The sequence below is a fragment of the Mesoplodon bidens genome (genome assembly GCF_964165515.1).
Source record: "Mesoplodon bidens genome assembly, chromosome: 3".
Taxonomy (NCBI): domain Eukaryota; kingdom Metazoa; phylum Chordata; class Mammalia; order Artiodactyla; family Ziphiidae; genus Mesoplodon; species Mesoplodon bidens.
In genome coordinates this window covers 175829427-175850737 of record NC_138178.1, presented here as the reverse complement: position 1 = coordinate 175850737, position 21311 = coordinate 175829427, and the positions used below count along the sequence as shown (strand labels likewise).

Below are 21311 nucleotides of genomic sequence, written 5' to 3'. Positions count from 1 at the left end.
CATCTGACATGAAAAAACCCCAGCTGAAACCGCCACAACTGCTAAAACAAACCACCCAAATCCTGGAGGACCACAGCTTTCCAAATCCCAACCGGCCCAGGTGGGGACCTGCTTTCGCATCTCCAAGCAGAGGAAGACTTAGCCTGTGAAAACACAGGGGTCAGCATCAGGAAGACCGCTAGGTACACGCCAGTGAACAGAGCGAGGGATTGGGAACCCACCTAAAATAAGGACGCTATTAAATCATTTCTCAAAACGGCAGATTGGAGATGGGGAGTCGGGCGTCAAAAACCCACCTACATGTTTTCGTTACGGAAGTGGCACGCAAGCTGTATTACCCACAACACTATTTACTTTTTGCTGCTGTTGTAAATGGCAAGCAATGACTAGAATTTAGAAAGGACTCGAGAGAGAGTGAACAGCGGGTACCAAGGCCCTCATTTCCAGCTCTGAGATATTAGCCCACGAAGTACTTTCCGTTTCAGACACTGCTCGGTGGACTGGAGCATGCGGACGGACAGGACCTGCTGGGGTGTGGTCACAGACGGTTCTCACACGCAGACGCGAGCAGGATGGCGCTCAGGTCAGAGCGCCACAGCACAACGCAGGGGTGAACGCAGGCAAAGCCCACCGCGCTCAGGCTGCTGCCCGAGACATTTTAAAACGGAGCAGCCAAAGGAATAAAAATGTGATGTAAGAACATTTAGGAAAACTTCAGAAAAAGAGAAAGGAGGACAATATATATCTTAGAAGGAACATCTGTTATAGCACAGCAGTGAAACCAGGCCACCTTTGCTAATACAATCACAGCCAGCTCTTCGTTTGTAATGTTAGGCTTTATGCAATTTTCTATGAGATCATTCTTATTTTCCAGGGAAAATAAATAAAATCAGACCCTCTGATCTGTATATAGTTTACATGTTTTTCAAGAGTGTTGATCTCAAGGGTGTGTGTGACGGGGTCCTTGATGACCCTGATTGGGACCCGTCTGCCTTCGGCACGGGGCCGTCTGGACACAGCAAGACGGCCTGGGCCCCGTCGGGCAGGGTCCATCCACCCACACTGCCCCAGACGTATGCTTTTACTGTGTCCTACAACAAACGTCAGTCAGTATTTTAACCTCACGTTCAACATAAATTCTATTCTTAAAGGTACATACCCATAGCTATCTACCTAAATTAGCTACTACACAGTTTCACATGCTATAATAGCATTTCTGTGTGAGAGCATGGAATAAAAATGGTTAGAAAAACGCCAGGTACTTGTTTCAGGTGGCATCAAGGACACACACTTAAGGATGTCATTCAATTTTCCTGTGGTTTGTGTCTTGATTATAGTTTTATCAGAGGGAATACAAGTCAGTATGCTGTTATGTAGGTAAAGTACATACTTTTAACTCTGTATTCATGTATCAGTTTTTATTAAACATCAGAGAGATTGAAAACCCACATAGCAACTGAGATAATAATGATTTATGCGTACCTCTCACCAAAGAAAATAAATAGATCGCTTGTAATCTGGTTCACCGTATTGAACCTTTCAGGATTTTAGGGGTAGCTGAGCAGTTTTCCTCAGAAAGTAAAATCTTTTCTGGGGAGCTGAGGACAGCCTGAGAATTCTTAGTGGGGCCAATGATTTTCAGTGATAATCGGGCAGGCACATAGCATCAGAAAGAACGTCTGCCGGGACACGGCTCCAACCCCCAGCCCTCGGGGGTCAGGCCGAGGCAATGCGTCGGGGGACACTGCTCCAGGGCTGGCAGTTCAGAAGACACGTCACTGGCGCCCACCTGCCAGGGCGTGCTGGGATGGGAGAAAGGATGAGCGGCTAAGATGACGTAAGTCGGTCAACTGTTAACGAGAAAGGCTCAGCCTGCAGAAACCTCAGTTTAGGAAAGAGGACATTGACTTCATACTTAATCTATTTCAAACCTAATTTCTTTTCCTTTAGAATTAATTTGATATTAAAAAGAAAGGAAAATATTGTTTGAACTACAGCATCTATGACATTTGAGAAAGCAAATTACAATCTTGGCCCAAAACAGAGCTTGTATCCTGACTTTCTTTTTACCACAGTATATTCATAAGGTTCATATCTTATTTAAAAAGCATAATAATAAAAAAAAACGTCAATTCTGTGGTAAAAACCTTTGTGGGGCAAAATAAGTACTTGTACAAAAGTTGAAAAGTATTTTTATTGCAGATATTTTCATATACAGTGTTAGTGAAATTACTTTCCCTCCCCTCTCACGATGAATCCACACTCCTATCTCATAAAAACATTCAAGTTACACCCTAGACATTTTCATGTTACTCTCTTTTTTAGTACCTGGGGGTTTGCTTTGGCTAGGTTTTCTATTTTAACCCACGCTTCTTCTCGTTCTTTCATTTTTAGCTTCTCTCTGAAAAATAGTAAAATGTCATTGGTGTTAGAGAACGAATCAAATTCAAGAGAGAAAATGTTAAGGGGGAACATGGCCAGCAACACAACACCTATTTCCCCTTTGTCACTGTCTGGTCTTATTCCACGTACGTCACAGTGGTGACCACAAGGTACATAACGGGAAAAAAAAAGAAACTGGGCTTAGTGGAAAAGAGTTAAAAATATAAATACACCAAAAATTTAACATCTCTAAGAATTTAAGCTCTTAGAAACATTTGCACAAGCACATCTATGTCTCCTTCCTCCCCCTTGTTTTGTTGCTTCGTCACAGGACCTACATGATTTTGGTGAGAAGTTTACATACTCATGAAAAGTGAGACCACACCTCAGCGTGAAGGAACCAGGTCCTTACAGAGGCACAGCCTGTAGATCCACACCAACAAGGCGCATGACCTTCAGTACATTACTTATCACGGGACCAACTCTTTTTTTTTAATCCAGTGAATGTGCTACATGATCTGTAAGGTCCCTTTCAGAAATGTGATGTTCCATGAAAGAGGATGTGCCGTTAGAAAAGCCCCGATGTTCACATATTTCACACCCGAACACTGCGTTCAGCTGAGGCAGGAATGGGCCGGGCAGCCTGAAGGTTTAAAGAGCCCACAGCTGGCTCCCTGTGCCCCTTCCTGCTTCATTTGTCATTGTCCCTCACACACTATGTCTTACTCATTTGTATTTTGCTGTCTTTCTCTTTCCACACCACCCAGAATGTAAACTCCACAAGGGCAGGGGTTTTTGTTTGTCTTATTCACTGCTGTGTTGCCAGAACCCGTAACAGGGCCTTGCACATAGGTAAACACATACTGTCTAAGGAATGAACATGGCACTTCGTTACATATGCACTGCAGTTTGAATTACAGTCATTCAGAGTTTATCTACCTCGGTTTCAAGCGACAAAGAATCAAATCTGCTCGCAGTCCACACCTGACTCTGAAGATGTGATTTTGATAATTAATGAATCATACTGTTACTAGCACAGCCTAGGGACAGAGTTGTCTAGCCCAGCGGTCCCCAACCTTTTTGGCACCAGGGACCTGATTCGAGGAAGACAACTTTTCCACGGACTCGGGGGTGGGGGAGGGGATGGTTCAGCTGGGAATGCGAGCGGTGGGGAGCGGTGGGGAGCGGTGGGGAGCGGTGGGGAGCGGCAGAGGAAGCTCCTCTCGCCGCCGCTCACCTCCTGCTGTGTGGCCTGGTTCCTAACCGGGGTTGGGGACCCCTAATCTAGCCTGTCCCCGGAAAGATGTGGGTTCTGAAGTCCTCACAGCATGAGAGCAGGGCCCTGATTTTGTGAGGGACTCTGGCACTAGATTCCAGAGAATGCCCGAATTTATGGAGATCAACAAATTAGAACAATAAAGCTATGCTGGATGAAGATTCCTGCTCTTTCATATAAACCTTACAGGATACAGTTCAAATTCCTGCCTGATAAACATGAAAAATTACTACACATTATTGCCTTTAAGTGTCCCCTGAGAAAAGCAAAGCCCCTGAAAGTTAAATTCGTGACTATACATGCACTTTTTGCAATGATTAAACAAGTAGCGTAACGGAGAGAACAGCTAACTTTTTTTTTTTTTTTTTCTGGCTGCGCCATGCGGCTTGCAGGGTCTTAGTTTCCCGACCAGGGATTGAACCTGGGGCCACCACAGTCAAAGCGCTGAGTCCTAACCACTGGACCGCCACGGAATTCCCAGAGAATAGCTAACTTTAAACATGTTTTCTTTGAAAATAAGTTATCATAACAAAGTTTTAATTTGCTTTTCAAGTACAAAAGGGCTGATTTTGCTTTAAAGTGAAGAATAACTTTTTAGGACAAACTAATGGGCGAGGTTTTTTTCAGGATTAAGGAAAAAAAAATCCTTGAAAGAATAACTCTTGAAAGGAGCAACTTACTTCAGTTTCTCTGCTTTAAACTGCTGGGTGCAGTCATCGAATAGTTTTTGGTTCATCTCCATGAAGAGTTTCAGCGCGTTGTATATCAAGCCATGTATCGTCCTGTAACGAAAGCTTCGTGTTGAAACTCAGAACGCTTCATCTTTTTTGATCTGTCTCCCTCCCCTCCTCCACCACAGACTACTTCCTCTCCCAACTTATCAGCCCATTTCAATGGCCCACATTTCACAAGTACCAGTTCAGCAGAGACGATGACATGGGTGACATGGCATCCATACTGACTACTAAGGTCTCGGGAGATGACCACTGAGTCAATCAGTCTGTTCATCCTCAGCAAGTGACAGAACAAAGGAGAGAAGCAGGGGCAGATGTCAAGGTTCCCAGTGGTGTTCAGGTCACCTGCTCTTCTCTCTGGCTCCCCAGGGTGAGTGTCAGCAGGGCTCTGGGGCCCCCGCATGTGGGGGGGCCACTGTGCCCCTGCAGGGACTGAGCCCTGAGGTTGTGACAATCTTTAACTGTTCCGGAGGGAACTTAAGAGGCGGCCCGGAAGATGCTGCTCCCGACTCCGCCGGGGATGAGATGGGGGGGGTGGGGAGTGAGGCAATAGGCCCTACGTGGGCTCGGCACGGGGATAAGGACGTGAACGGAAGGCCAAGATACAGCCCACACTTCTGCTTGATTACAGCCCACAAAGAAGTCAGCATCTTGTTTTTTAACTGATAGTCAGACTTGGATTCAATCGTAACTGAAGTATCAGCAAAATATGCAAAATTTAAAGATGGCCAGATCTGACGGCAGCCAGTTCTCTCTTACTTGTTCCAGTGGGTCTTTGAGTTGCGGTACAAGGATGGAAACATGATGGGCAGAATCTTTGCTGCGTTGTCACTGATGAGACTCATGATGTACTCGTTATTCCAGTAATACAGCGCTCGCTCTGCCACCTGAAAGACGGAGGGCACGACTGCTGTTTGTGATGATTAAAGCGTTCCATTACACATGTAAATAGGAAAACGAATTATACTGGATTGGAAGATTATTTCTACAGATTAAAATACTCTAGACTGTAACCCTGAAGGGCCTTCAACAGAGAGGCAGATGACTTCCTGTCTGTCAAGATCACTGTCACTCATTTTTTCATGAGTTCAAGGAACATTTCTGCTAGACACGGTCTAGATGCCGAGGAGACAAGTCAAACGAGTTCGTTTTACCTGTCCGTCAGCCATCCACCACCCATCTATTATGCGTCTACACCACGGGCAGTGCCGTCTGGCACTGAGGATTCTGCCATGAACCAGGTGAGGCAGAAATCCTTGCTTTCGTGGAGCTTACGTTCCATGGGGGTAAACAAACGGTGGGCGAATTGTCTGACTTATTAGAAGGGTTAAGTCGTGTGGCGAACAGCAGCAGGGGAGGGGAGGGAGCGCTGGCGTGTGTGCGGAAACGTGGCTTCCGCTTAAAGTGGGTGGTGGCGGGGCCTGTCCCTGCAGAGGCCCTGGAGGGAGGGGATGTGAGATGGCAGCAGGGAGGGCAGCGAGGTACCACGCGAGGGGCGGAGGCCACCGAGGCGGTCAGTTCCGAAACCGCCGGCAACGCGGACACGGGTGTCACCTGGGGCTGCGCTGACACACCTCCCCTCTCCTGCTGGGCTGCCGACTCCCTGGTGACTGGGAGGTTGTGCTCCTTTTGTGCCTGGATTCCTACCTTGTTCACGACGAGTTCACAACAAATACCGTCACAACGATACAAAAAGATGGGGTCCCCGATATGTTAAAAGGAGGCAGACAGGCTGGAAAAGCCACTGGGGATGATGACCTTTGAAAGGGGCTCAGAAGGTGTGAGGAGGACATCAGGAGAAGTGGGAAGTGGCACGACCGAGGCACCTCTCACACAGGAATGTGGAAGGTACAAAAATCAGAACCATTACTGTTTTTTAAAGGGTAAAGGGACAGAAACTCACATATGTCAGAAATGAAGAGCTTATGGAGGGAGGGAACGCAAAGCTAAACAGTTTTATATTCTCCGTAAGCACTGATCACTCAAGTTGTGGAGAAGAAGGTTGTGTGCGTTTGGGAACCCAGTGAACATAGAGCCAGAGGTCGTTTACAGAGAAGCTGTCTTTAATTACTCTTATTGAGAAACACGTTTTCAGTGACAAGGGGGGACGAGGTGCTAGAGTGTATTTTGTAGAGCTGAAGTCTCAGGATCTTACTCTGAAATACACTGAAGCAAAAGCTTGAATATTACCTTCAAATTACCCGAGAAGCAAAACATGACCAGCTACACACTGCGACCTACCAGCTCCAAAGGGAAGTGACACGAGCCCACCGTCTCCGGGCCGCATACCTGAAAGTGGGGACTGGAGACACACTTGGCTAGCTGCCGGAAGAGAGGCTCCATGATCTTCACAAACTCTGATGGTTCAATGACATCTAGAATCTCTTCTAGTTCATTTAGGAACATGACTTCTTTTGGGCTGTGAGTCTTTGGCCAGTACTTGAGAAGTGCCATCACCACCTACAGAAGAGACAACACACAGTGTGATGCCCTCTGTTTCTTCAGTAAGGTGTCCCCTCTGCAAAGCCACAAGATGAGGTGGTGCTTTTTTACTTGTAGAAGGAACAGTGATTCAGTAAATCAGAATGTGGGTTTTTTTATAATTAGAGAGGTAGGTCTAATTTTATATGGTTTAGAATCACAGTTTTAATTTGTGTGACCCACTCTGATTAACTACCATCTCAGTAAGAGTCAGATCCTTAAAAAAAAAAAAAAAAAAAAGAGGCAGGTAGGAGAATTCAGAGAGAACAAGACCAGTGGAGAAACACAGAGCATGTGAATTCGTATATGTATCTTAGTGTGGAGACATATACACAGGGGCACAATCGGTTTCTCTCTCAAATTAACTGACTCTTCATATATATTTGTACACAAATATACATACACAGTGTGTGTACACAGTGTTTTCAGTCGTGCTAAAACACATCGGAAAGAGAGATGTCAAGCACTGATGTTAGCAAGCCCTCCGTGTGTGGCCACGGGCTCGTGCCCACCACTCGGTGCCCCAGAGCCCTCATCAAAGACTGGGGGCACGAAGACCCTCGCCCTGGGGCTGCTGAGAAGACTTTATTACTAGACCCACGCAAGTGCCTGAGGAGTTGCTGGCCGCAGCGAGGGGGTGGCAGCCTGGCCTTGGCCGGGGCCCCGCCCAGAGCAGCCTGTGAAGCCGTTCCCTGCGGGGCACGTCCAGTCGGGCGGTTGGTGAGTGTTGGGCATTGTGTTCCCTGCCCATCAGACAGGCAGTTTCTGCTGGGCAACCTTTCTGCTATCGTGTTCCTGCAGTTCCCAAATTTCCTACCAGTAAAGGTTCTTCACCCAAAACTATCAGATTTGGCATGCAGATCAACAACACCCCTAAGAGTTTAGCTACCTAAAACAGTACAGAGATCCAAAACATTTATGTACGTATATGTAAAGCACATATACATACTTGCACACCTAACTGTACAACTGCAACTTGTTACTTAAAGCAGCTGTTTAGCCTTAACACAGAGATTTCTGGACCCATCATCCCGGCCCCCAGCCTCAGGACTGCTGTGAAAATCACTGCAAATGCTCATGCTTTCAGACTGGCTGGCGGTTTCCATTCACCAGTCATTTCTGGCTCCACAGATCATGCCAATTGTGCTCACAGGCCAGCCTGTGAGTCCTCAGCGCAGTTAGAATCAAGGGGCTTTTCAACAACATTCATTTAGGACAGTTCTGTTTTGATGCTTTTGACCTTCAGGCTCCTGGACAATCTTTTATATTTTTACTCTTTATAAAATTCCAAAATTTACTTTAAAAGTGCTCCTAGTTTTGGAGTCTGACGCAAAAATTTATGACACAACTGTCTTTAAAGAGAGATTATTGGACTTCCCTGGTGGCGCAGTGGTTGAGAGTCCGCCTGCCAATGCAGGGGACACGGGTTCGTGCCCCGGTCCGGGAAGATCCCACATGCCGCGGAGCAGCTGGGCCTGTGAGCCATGGCCGCTGAGCCTGCGCGTCCGGAGCCTGTGCTCCGCAATGGGAGAGGCCACAACAGTGAGAGGCCCGCGTACCACAAAAAAAAAAAAACAACCCCCCCCCCCAAAAAAAAAGAATCCACCTGCCAATGCAGGGGACACAGATTCGAGCCCTAGTCCGGGAAGATCATGCCGCGGAGCAACTAAGCCTGTGTGCCACAGCTACTGAGCCTGTGCTCTAGAGCCCGCGAGCCACAACTACTGAGCCCGCGTGCTGCAACTACTGAAGTCCGCGCGCCTAAAGCCTATGCTCTGCAACAAGAGAAGCCGCCACCATGAGAAGCCTGCGCACTGCAACGAAGAGCAGCCCCTACTCGGCGTGACTAGAGAAAGCCCACGAGCAGCAACGAAGACCCAACGCAGCCAAAAAATAAATTAATTAATTTAAAAAAAGAGAGATTATTTTTTAAAATGCATCATTTAATGATTTTCCTACTTTTTGCTCAAAACCATTTAACAGATGTTTGGGTACCTACTATACTCTGTGTATTGGCATCACTTTTAAGAACACAGCAGATGCAAATCACCTCACAAACCCACCATTCCTTGTCATTTGGCAAATGGAATTTTATTAGGACAAATACATTAAGCTGTGAACTATAGGACACGATTTAGCTGTTCAATGTCTCTGGAAAAGGTATTATTTCTGGAATCAGAGGTATATGCTGGGCTCACTTTTCACGCTACTTGGAATGACCTATGACCAATACCCAACGTTTCAGCTACTTCCGAGGGTGCCTGCATTTTGCAGAGTGGGGGTCTGCTCGGGGAATGCTACTCTGAGCCAACAATGGCTGCTTGCTGCTGGGCATACTTCAGGATTGAGGTTTCCTGGGGAAACCCAACAGGTGGCCTACTCCCGGGGTGGGGGGAGGGGGTGGCTAGGGAAGGCAGGCGAGGCTGGCGTCCCAGGGAGCCCCTCTCCTGTCCTGAAACACCAGGGAAAAAGGCCACAGAGTAAAACTCAATCAGCCTCAAGAGACAGGTGGGTGGAAAAGTGCTCAACGTGCCCAGAAAGCTTTTGGGCACTGTACAAAGTTTACAAATAAAAATATTAGTTACAGATTACAGACAGGAGCAACAAACGTCTTTTAAACGGATCAGACTTTAACAATTCCTGAGCCTGGACACACACAGACGTCGGGGAGCCACAGGTGCTGGACCATGAGACGCACACGCAGGCCGACTGCCCTTCCCAGCACCTTCACGAGAGTGTACACCTTCATGTAATTACCTACATGCTTTCGATGCTGAAGTAAGACAAAATGGGCTTTGTATTGTCATAATACATGAAATTTCAAAGGAAGGAATTTACTGAGGCGAGGGTCTGAACATTTTTAATGTACAGAAAATTCATCTGCTTTCTGTAATCCAGAGTGCAATTATGTTATCTCTGCTGCAGGAGATTAAGAGATGAAGTGGTTCTGGGTGGAAATATTGGGGACTGGGTGTAGGGGGCTTGAGGTAGCTTTGTGCTCGTGCCGAGTCAGAGTTTTCTATCTACCATTTAAGATGGATGGACCGGGCTTCCCTGGTGGCGCAGTGGTTGAGAGTCCGCCTGCCGATGCGGGGGACACGGGTTCGTGCCCCCATCCGGGAAGATCCCACATGCCGCGGAGCGGCTGGGCCCGTGAGCCATGGCCGCTGAGCCTGTGCGTCCGGAGCCTGTGCTCCGCAACGGGAGAGGCCACAACAGTGAGAGACCCGCGTACCGCAAAAAAAAAAAAAAAAAAAAGGCAATGAATTTAGAGATATTTCTCCAAAGAAGAAACACAAATGGCCAACACACATGTGTAAAGATGCCCAAGGTCACTAGTCATTGGGGAAATGCAAATCAAAAAACACTCACTAGGATGGTTATAATAAAAAAGAATGGAAAATAACAAGTGTTGGCGAGGATGTGGATTAACTGGAACCCTTGTGCACCACTGATGGGAATGCAAAATGGTGCAGCTGCTGTGGAAAATGGTATGGCATTTCCTCAAAAAGCTAACCACAGAATTACCACATGATTCAGCAATCCCACTACTGGGTATATACCCAAAGGGACTGAAAGCAGGTATTTTCACACACGTTCATAGCAGTATTATTCACAACAGCCAAAATGTGGAAACAACTCAAATTTCCATTGACAGATGAATGAATAAACAAAATGTGGTCTAGCCATACAATGGAATACTATTCAGCCACAACAAGGAATGAATTTCTGGCACACGCAACAATATAGGTGAACCTTGAGCAAATTACGCTGCGTGAAATAACGCCAGTCACAGAAGGACAAATCCTGTATGATTCCACTTCCATAAGGTATCTAGAGCCGTCAAATTCACAGACAGAAAGTAGACTCGAGGTTATCAGGGGGAGGGTGCAGGGTAAGTGGGGAGTTACTATTGAACGAAGACAGAGTTTCTGTTTGGGGCAAATGATAAAGTTTTAGAAACAGTGGTGACAGGTGCACGACAGTGTGAATGTAATTAATGCCACTGAACTGTACACTTACAAAAGCAAATTTTGTTTTATAGTATATTTTACCACAATTGAAAAAAATTAATAACCTCATATATCAAAAACCATTGAATCATACATTTTTTTTTAAGTACAGCAATTTATTAAACAAATACCTTTGATTTTTCTGATTTTTGTCCTGGAACAGGAAGAAATACCAAAAACATTTTAATGCTGAGGACTAAAACTCCAAATTGCAAGGTGCAAGACGGTTGGTGAGAAGTAAACAAAAGTAATTGTATACCATCATATGAAAAGCAGGTCACATATAGAACAAAATTTGTTCCTGTACTGTATCTACTAATTTAAATCATGATGCTAATAATTGTCAAATTAGTAGTAAGTATTTTCTAAGGATATATTATGTGTATAGGACTATATTCTAGGCTATATTCTAGTTCCTGATTGGGTTCACAAGAAATATAAAACCTAGGTCTACCATATGAATCATATATTTTAAGTGGGTAAGCTGTATGGCATGTGAATTACGTCTCAATAAAGCTGATAAAAAAGTGTATTCAAATGCTTCAACTGGCACCTGACACACCCAACTTTGTGAATCTTGGCTACAATAGCCTTTTTATTTTTAATAAAGATAAAATGCCAAGAAACTTAGAAATCTAAACACTGACCAGTAGCAATCGAATGTTCATTTATGATCCAATGACCATAAAATAGTGCCACTATAACTTGGAAAGAATTTTCAAGACAGTAAAATCTCTTTAGTACAAGCATGTTGAATCCTTGCTACAGTTCCTCTGACTGAAGTCAGTGACCTATGCTGTTAAACCAAGCGACGTGGGAGTATTAAACCGCACGTGATCTAGCAGGATGCCGTTCAGAGTAAAATGCAATGAGGGAGAAGACGGCCATCTTCTTACATGAACAATCACTTCGACAAGGGAACTTGTAGTTAAAATCACTACAGTTTGAAAACTTGTAACACAGGAATGAAATGTTTGTGTTTACTAGTGTTATAACTTAAGATGAAGAAGCTGTCTTGGTGAAGCAGCCAGACTGCGATACTGACACTTAAGACACACACACTACATCACAAGGCCCTGACCAGAGGGGGTGTACTTACCGGTTCAGTGAGGGTGCTGTCCTTTTCTAAAAACTGCACTACACAGTATGCCAGCTACAGTAAGAGGAGAAAAAGTATTAATATTCCATTTTAACATGGAAATGCTGTATCGCCATTAGACATCTTCCTGTGGGGAGACAGGGCCGGATGTGATCAGCGCTGTCCCCTGCCCGCACTGTCCCCCACAGCCCTTCTCCTGGGTGGACACAGGCTCCGTCCAGTGGCCCCGCCGGAGGCTCTGGGAGGGGCTCTGAGGGAGGGACCCCAGGATCAATGTGCAACACAGATCAACTGCAAAAGGAACATCAGAAAGCTAAAATAAACCAGGAAACAGTCTTTTAGACCAACACCGACAAGCCAGGCCAGGTTTGGTGGGAGTTTTCTGGTGCCCTTTTTGGAGACTGTAATGGACAAGTAATCTAACTGCTGGGAAAAAGCAAATTAAAATCTGTTTCCATCTTAAATTCCTAAACTATTAATTTCTAATACAGAACAACTAACATGATAACAAACTGGCTGGATGTAAAGATAATACCAGTTAATAGGAATCAGAGGAAAAAACTCTAAGTAAAAGATTTCCCAGGAAGCCAGTGTCATTAGAATCATCTAAGGATACACCTTTCTGATGCCATGAGGCAAACTCCCCGAGGGAGGTCCCGCAGAATGGGGGTTCCTGGTCCTTGGACCCAGATGTTGGGCCCACCCGCCCTGCACCCACAGTGACCGGGCGTCTCCCTAGAACCTTCTGCGCTGCAGTCAGTGTAGCTTACATTCTGTCTGTACGGAACTTAGAATAGTAAGAGTGAAGGAAAACGTAGATTTCCTGGGGAAACGCAGCTGACCAACCAGTTAGAAACCACTTATGGATCAGATTTTCAGTATCACCACAAAGTTATAAAAACCCCACAGTTTAAAAAAAAAAAAACCCTTTTCTTTTTTGAAATATATATATATATTTTGGCCACGCTGCACAGGATGCAGGATCTTAGCTCCCTGACCAGGGATCGAACCCATGCCCCCTGCAGTGGAAGCATGGAGCCCTAACCACTGGACTGCCAGGAAGTTCCCCCAACAACTTTTTCTTAAGCCATCATACTGGACATAGCAGCGTTGTCTTTGAGGTGCTAGGTTTCAGTCCCACCACGGGAAGCCTTCCTGAGAGGTCCTCCTTGACCCCTTCATCGCGTGAGCCACTCCCTTCTCAGTTTACAACCAATTTTGAAATTCTCCTTTCCTGAGGTTTTTCTGATTTTCTCAAAAACAATCTCTCTTTACTCCCTTATCCTTTCACTCATCACCAGAACCCTGACACCCAAGTCAACACTGTGATATAAGAGACAAAACACTCCCAGTTAGAGGCTGGGGCTCAATATCCTGAGTTCACTGATGTCCAAGCAGAGATGGACAAGCTCCTGGGGCCCACCAACACCATGGGAGGAGCCCTTACCTGAGGATGGTAGACGCTCAGAGACTTCACTTTGTGCAAAGGTAATAACACCTTCAATAAGAAAATCTTGTGCTCTTCTTTTAGTGGTAAGGCAAATCCATTAATTATACTGTGAAAACAGAATTTATCCAAAGTTTGAATATTTACAAATTCCAGATTAAAAAACATAATCTTTCTGTTTTTCTTTCGGTTTTTGTTTCCAGCATGAAAACCAGCAAGCAAACTATGTGTGTCGGAAGAAAGGAGGGAGGAGAGTAGCAGAAATTAAAAGATCATTGAATACCTTCAGGGAAGTACAGTCATTTTTATCTTGTAACTACAGGACAATTTAAAAATTCTGAGTTTACAGGGAGCTACCCAGAAGAGCAGGAGTCTCTGGGGGCAAAACCTCCTTCCTTAGGCAGGGCCATGAAGACCGGGTAGTAGCTCGGGTGGAACGCCAGCACCCTCCTCCGGCCTTCACCATCTTTAGGAATTCACACTTCCCCAGGGAAATCCTGCCTCACTATGCTTGTGCTGGCAGAACAGAGGCTGGGTGTGCAAATTGGCGTTGTTTTGAAATCAACAAGAAAGCTGTTCCCTTCCGCAAGGAAAGGGGGTCCCCTGCTCTTAACCTCCAAGCTGAAGCTTTTGTTTGTGACATCAAGTATTTTATCTATTTGGCTTTATAACGAGGTAAGTTCCTGCGAGCTGCAGAAGCAGTTCAAACCATTTCTAAATTGGTCCCTCCTTCATGAGCCTGGGGCACATGGGAGCTGCAGGCAGGGTAAGCCTGAAGTGGCCTCCAGGATGGTGTGTGCGTTCAAATGAGGGGACAGGAGAGGACCTCTGAGGCCCTTGCGTGCGGTGTGGCAGGCCCTCTGGACACTTTACTCAGTTCACCCCAGCCTTGCAACAACCTCAGACGTGAATATGAGTATCTTTCCATTTTATAGATAAGGAAACGGGAGGCGAGAGTGGTTAAGTAAGGCCGGACAGCTAGTAAGGGCACCCACTCAAGCACTCACTACACTCTGCTGAGAGAGAGAAACCCGGGAATGTGTCAGTGTAGAGTTCTCCACGAGGACCGTCATTTGTTTTACATTATATCTGAAACAGCGAGGAGAGTTGTTTTCAGAAGGGCTGGACCATAGATCTACCAGATGACAACAGTGTTCCTTTGAAAAGCTTACTGTGTTCAGATAGTTCTGGGAATCACGAGATGAACCACGAGTACAGTTTCTTCCCTGCAGGACTCCTCAAAACCTTTAGCTGCTAACATACACTGAATCCCCAAGTAAGGTGCTGGGGAAAAAGCACTTCCAAGCTTATTCAGCCGTGGGACCCTGAGGAACTCTGTTTGGGAATCAGTGAGTTAGGAGGTCTGACAGAAAACCTATAGGTCATTGATTAAAAAAAAAAAAAAAAAAGATAGCAAGCAAGAACTCTACCTGGATTAAGACGATGAAATTTTGATATGTTAATTATTTTATAAGTATACATATGAAAAATTTATAAAATCAAAGCAACACATTAGCATTTACTCAATACCCCAAATGTACAATAAACGACCTATTCTTCTTCTAAGTGTCAAATATTAACCTTCTTAATGTAACTATTTTTAACACTGCTCCTGAGGAAATAATTGAAATTGTGTTCCCATAGTAATGCTCCTGAGGTACATGAAACAGAATCTACGTATGCAACCATAGGGATGGGAGAGGTTTGTCATTTAGTGTCATTTAGTTCTGATCCAAGAGCTCACCAGCCCCGGCCATTAAGTGAGGTTTCTTTACGTCCTTTTAGAGAACAGTTTAAATTGCCTTGCCTTGGGGAGGGGGCTGTGGAATGCAATGAACTGGATCATTTTGGCATAAATTCCATCTAAGGCCTTTCGCTACCAATAACAAAGAGACAACTTACCTTCCCAGTATTTCCAGTAATTCTGCTATGCCATTGTGATGCTCTGTTTCATAAATAAATCTAGAAAAAGCAATTTGTCATTTAGAATTAGACACTGAAATAATGTCTGGAAAAGAATAAAATCCTCGGAATAAGAAAACAATGCTTTTAGGAAGAAAACCACGTAGCCAGGCAACAATAAGCAAATCTATTTGTGAAAACTGTTCCGGGGGCACTGCTAAGTGTTACCAGAGAGACTCCTCAAAGCCTGGACATGCAGACACTTGGAGGGCAGAGAGCATGGGCTTGCTCAAATTTCTCCCTCATGTTTCATTTTGAAAGTTTCAAACATAAAGTGAAGAGATGTTTACAGTGAGCACCTGTATTTCAACCACCAGATTTGACAGCGAACGACTTGCTGTTTGCTTTATCACACATACATCTCTCTATCCATCCCTTAATCCATTTTATTTTTTGCTGCATTTCAACCTAAGTTGACATCTTACTCAATTTTAAAGCCTCCAATATTTAGCACAGTCTCTGCAAAGGGTACAAGTTACTTCCTCACCACTGGGGTCATCTCCCCTACGTCCTCACTGACACCTCACACTTTCCCTATGCTGCTTCAAGTGCCGTCTTCTGAAACCTCCATCTGAGTAGCCCGACTCACCTGCCCCAAGAAACCACTCCCGCGGGGCCCCCGTGCACGCTCCCTGGGGCTCCCAGCAGTTCCTGCACCGTGTGTCAGCCTGAGGATGGGGACGAGGACTTATCGTTACTGCGTCCCTGGTGCTAGGGCCGAGCCTGGCATCTGACCGGTGCTTGAAACACAACTGCTGAATAAACTGGGCCCAGGGAGAGGGAACAGGGACAAGAAACAGGAAAGCATCTTCTCTCTCCAAGGATTCCTCAGAAACAACCTGCTCCTGCCCCACAGCCTGGCTCACCTGGAGTCAGGCTAAACCAACACACACAGCGAATTCTGCCTGAAGCGAGAGGTGTCGGGTCTGAAAAAGGTTCCTGCCTATCAGACAAAAACTACTAGTTTAGAGCCAGCCCTAGGCCAAAAATAAGTGTTTGTGATGATGAAAAATTTTCATTGTCCCTGTTTGAAACAAACGGAAGAGTGACCTTAAGGTCCAGAACAGGTCAAACGCCCACAAAGTGTGACTTTCTCCTGAGGAGGGGGTCTAACGTCTCTAGGTTTTTGACAGATCTTTCAAAGGGGGGGCGTGGAGCGGGGAGAGAGCCTGTTTGGCTAGAACAAAGGGGGGCGACGGGAGGGCAAGGCAGGCACACGGAGGCTCGGACACCAGCTTAGACAGATCGGAGTTGAGACCACAGGGACCGGGGTCAGAACCACTGAGCAGCAAAACACAGTGACACGGAAACAAATGTGGCCACAGCACGGAGCCGAGGCAGGAAAGGGCCCGTGATGGACCTCGGCAGCCCGGCTGGTCAGATCAAGGGAAGCAGGGGACAGGCTGCGCTGTGTGTGGGGCACCCGTGTCGGCCTCAGACACGTCGGCCCCGCCACTGCCCCTGCCCTGAGATGGAAAGCCGGCCTCATGGGAGCCCCAGCCTCCCTGGGCGTCTACACGGGGAGGCGCTTTAGTTTGTGAAACTCCACCTGAGGCTCCCTTCACATCACCTGTTTTATTTGAAATACTTAAAACAGTTTAGATGTACAAAGTAATAGTGTGACCACCCAACTTCAGTCCCTCTCCCTCTTGTTTACACCTGGAGGGCTGTGCGGGCAGCAGGTGGGCGAGGCTCCTGAAGCCTGGGCGCTCGGCTCCGGCTTCTGGCATGTGGAGGTGGCCGAGCCCCTGGGCACCACTTGTGATCTGTCTCCAGCGGCACTAACGTTTAAATAAGGACAGCCTTTAGCCAAAAGCCACTTTGTTTTCCTAGATCAACACTGCTGTATTCTCATCGGTAAATTCTTCATTCCTGACTATTTTGTAGGTTTGGAGTAGGTATAGGAAAGAGAGTGTAAGTGTAGTTCCCCTTCTTTCTTTTCCAGAGGGAAACAAGAAAGTGGGCTGCAAAACAGGAAGGAAGCCCTAAGGGCCCACGCAGAGCAGGCTACAGTGTTCCTCCCTCTTTCAGCAGAAAGGAACTAGGACTCTCCCAAAACTGCGCTGGAACCTGCCTGTGAAGGACAGTCTCCAGAACGGATGCCATCTATTCCTCTCCCTCCTGGAGGACGTGTTCTGTGCCTCACACGCAGAGGTGGAAGTCACTCCCCCTTGAAGCTGGGCTGTCCTCAATTCCCTGCGAGGCTCTGATCGATACAAAGGGACGAGGCTGGTCCGCACCAGGCCCCGGCCAAGCCCTGAGGAGCACTGGCAGCCACTGCAGAACTGTGCCCCAGGGTCGCCCGTTCACATTCGCAGAGCCTCAGGCAGGTCACAGAATGAGAGGAATGGCAAACAGCTGAGTTAAGCCCCCAAGCCACGGGGGCTTGTTCGACAGCAGAGAGAACTGAAGCCCGGGTTCCACCTGCGACCCGACCTTCAGGCTCCGCTGTTTGCCAAGCGGGCACAATCCCTCTCCCAGAGCTGCGCTGAACTCACCTGTGAAGGTGCCGACTAGGGTGAGAACCCACAGAAGTAAGGAGGAGCCTCACACTAACACTTTCAGGAAGGTCAACCAAACACGCCTGAAATACTGTCTAACCGGCCGTAGCTGCACCACGGGGGACGCAGAGGAGTGGAATATCGCTCTCGAGATCAGCTGCAGTTTTTCTCACGTGGAATGAGGAGGGGGCGGTGCTGACGGTGGAGAGCCCGGCCGGCTGTGGGATCCACAGGACCTGCTTCCTCCTGAGCGGACGCATCGAGCACGGTGTTTACAGAAAAGACTCCTGAACACAAAACCAGGACACCACACACTCCAGCGCTGTGTGCAGCTGGGCTGCACTCTGTAACGTCTGAACAACAGCCTCGTTAGGGAGTTCGGTTACTAAGTCAAGGTTCCTTAAGGGATGAGGCCTTCTCTACTTCCTTCACGCAGGCACTGACTGGTGACTGTGCACAGAACCTACGTGAGCAGGGAAGAAACCTTCAGGCAGAGCTTCCATTTTAGCCTAAAAGACTGGAACTGAAATCCTACCTGTCCGCTGTTGGTTAAATAGTGTATGCTACATTTTGATAGATAAGTACGTCGGCCAAGGAACAGTCTTGTTAAAAAGGAAACACGACACCAAGAAATACAAAATAGGAATATGACATTTAGGAAACACGATGCCACCACCTAAGCCGGTGTGTCCAGCCTGGGCTCTGTCATATAAACGGGCTGTGGGGAGCTTGGAGGGAGTTTGAAGGGAAGTTACGTGCAAGCTGGAGGTTCCGACACCCAAAGGCTACATCACGTGTGAAGATGAGGGCGCTGGACCTTGCGACCGCAGGCGGGCAGGGCGAGGGACATCAGGGACTGGCCGCCCATCACCGCCAGGACTCATCACTGCCTGTGGCATCCTGGAGTGAGGGGCATGTGGGGTAAGCTGTCCCCTACAAACTCATGGAGTCGACTGCTCGTGCAGTGAGCGTTCCAGGGACAGAGAAGAAACCACGCTAACGGTTTCATCCATCAACGTTCACCTGGAGCCCCCAGGAGCCAGGCAGGAAGCTGGGGCTGGGGCTGTGAGATAAGCGCTGGCTCGATGCCTGCCCTCCCAGGAGGCTGGACCGTCCGCCAAGCTGCAGGCCTCCCTGGTGCAGCAGGAATGTCTCCGGAAGCCTGGGAGGGTGAGGAGAAGGGCTGGTCTTGGAAGGGGACGTGAGCACGTTCCAGGAGGATCAAGCGAGGCTGCGAGGCCCTGGTGTGGAAGGCGCCCGGAGCCTGGGGGGCACCCGGGGGCTCGCCCAGGACCTACACCCGCGCGTCCAAGGAGCGTGTCGGCATGGGAGTCGGCGGATGGAGGGGTGCGACTCAGAGGGGTGGCGACAGGGAGGCCGTGTGAGGGGTCACGGGGTCAGGCTGAACACCGAGCTGGATTGTCAGAACTTTCCTCCAGGAGCCCTGCAGCGGGGCCCTCCCCACTAAAACAGAGCCAGGCCTCTGTGGTCCTGCAGGCCTGGGGAGGCTGCGACCGCTGAACACTGCGCTGCCTCAGCCACTGCTTCCAGCAGTGCATGGCGGAAGTCTCCAAAGATTCCCTACTTCACTCCTCACTCCTTCCTTCTTTCACTGAGACTCAGCGGGGAGAAACGAGCACCACACAGGTGCGAGGAAACCGCGGGCTCTGGATGGAGCGATTCATCTACATCCAGAAGGAACCACCTTCAGGGTGACCGGGCCTGCCGGTAAAAGCCGGAACAAACACCGGGTGTGAGCTGGGGGGCGGGCGGAAGGAGGGAAGCAGGCACAGAGGGAAGGGGGCCCTGCCCAGCGCAGAGGCGGAGGTGTAGACGGGGCCCACCTGCCCACGACAAGCCAGCTGCTCAGAAACAGCCACTCCTGCTCCTCAGCCGCTTTGCTAAAGGAAACGATGAGGTGGGGCATCGAGTGTGAACAGGAGCGTCAGCATGCAAAAGGGAAATGTCACCCACACACTGACTTACCTATAAAATATATTATTTATCTGTTTTCTGATGTAAGCTCTTAAGCCTAAGAATTTTCCATAGATTCGGTGAAGGGTAGTTTTAAGAAAATCTCTCTCGCGAGGATCTTCACTGTCAAAGAGCTCTAAAAGCTTCAAGAAGAAAAAGACACTCAGTGATGCGGTATTCTCTCTAACGGTAGATTACAGCATTTGTAGTTTCAGCTAGCTTGTACCTTACCTGCAATACAAACTTCTGATCAATATATTTCTTCGCTATATTAGGTTGGAAATCTGGAGACTCTAAAAATCTTAAGAAAAACTCATAAACAAGCTAGGAGGGAAAAAAAACCACAATGAGTCAAATAACACGGTATTTTATTAAATGGAGATTAAAAATACACCATGAGTTGAATCTTTGTCTGTAAATATCAGCCTTAAAAAAAGGGCACATATCTAAAGGATTTATGTCAAATCACATGGCTTAATTATAACTGATGATGGTAACTGTTTTATTTATTAGCTAAGAACCGCAGACTATATCCTTAAATGGCATTTAAACAAATGATTTCAATGGCTGTTGTCACCAATGCTCAGAGACCACAGTGCACAGCAGCCATAAGCCGGGCTGTGACCAAATTCCAGGTGGGATTTGCAGCCTGTCACCTCCAAGTGTCCCGGCAGAAAGTCAAGTGGACAGGAAGCTGAGAGTGTTAGGTGAGCAGGTCACAGACACAGTCACCCGGGGCCGGGACGTTCCTCCCCCTTCACGAATGGTTACACATCTGTTCCCCATTGAGCTCCTTCCCAGGTTTTTCACCTCCCCGTCTCCCCTCCTTCAGCCGACCCAGACCTCCCGATCTAGCTCGGGGGGGCATGCGCCCTGCCCAATCAACCTTTCTCCTTAAAAACGTGTTAGAAAAAAGGCATCAGTCAAGCAGATGGGCCTCGGGGTGCACAGCAGGCACACAAACTGAGAAATGTTTGCATAAGACCTCCGACCTCAATTCCACGGTCACTTTCACTGAAAATATACTGATAATTCTGTATCTTTGTAGTTTCTGCCGAGTGTCCAAACAAACAAAAAGCCATTAAATGTTCTCTCTTTTGCTAAAATACTTCTCTCACATGTACAGGTTTGCAGGGTCTATGACACCGAAGTGCAGAGGCCCATCTGCGACCAGCTGGAGAGGCCCAGGCCCAGGGCTCCTGCTTCGGAGAACCCCCCGACCCCACGCTGACCCCCGCCCTTCTGGGTCTGGTGCACCCCCAGAGTCCAGTACCTGCAGGTGAGGCCAGGCTGCTTCTAACGTTGGCTCGTCTTCCTCTGGGTCAAATTCTGCTCCCGTAGGGTTGGAGGAAGGTGGTAATGTTCGAAACATGTTAACTGCAAACTAAAATCCACATATCCTATAATTATAACCAGGACATTAAACATATTTACAGAGAACA

The 21311-nt window shown here is 47.4% G+C and overlaps 1 protein-coding gene across 9 annotated transcripts in view; it reads right to left on the bottom strand.

The window, feature by feature from the left end:
* Positions 1 to 21311, bottom strand: part of PPP2R5C (protein phosphatase 2 regulatory subunit B'gamma) — a 133806-nt gene that overhangs the window by 11223 nt on the left and 101272 nt on the right. For 8 of the 9 annotated variants that reach the window (XM_081230331.1, XM_081230333.1, XM_081230334.1 and 5 more), the window contains 10 exons: positions 21143 to 21253; positions 20101 to 20193; positions 19882 to 20012; positions 15335 to 15394; positions 13433 to 13541; positions 11986 to 12039; positions 6682 to 6852; positions 5152 to 5279; positions 4339 to 4440; positions 2329 to 2401 (listed from right to left, as the gene is read on the bottom strand). In XM_081230331.1, coding sequence (XP_081086457.1) covers positions 2329 to 2401; positions 4339 to 4440; positions 5152 to 5279; positions 6682 to 6852; positions 11986 to 12039; positions 13433 to 13541; positions 15335 to 15394; positions 19882 to 20012; positions 20101 to 20193; positions 21143 to 21253 — 1032 coding nt within the window. Of the gene's footprint in view, positions 1 to 2176; positions 2402 to 4338; positions 4441 to 5151; positions 5280 to 6681; positions 6853 to 11985; positions 12040 to 13432; positions 13542 to 15334; positions 15395 to 19881; positions 20013 to 20100; positions 20194 to 21142; positions 21254 to 21311 lie in introns of those variants that run through there. The other variant, XM_081230338.1, reaches the window with a different exon arrangement.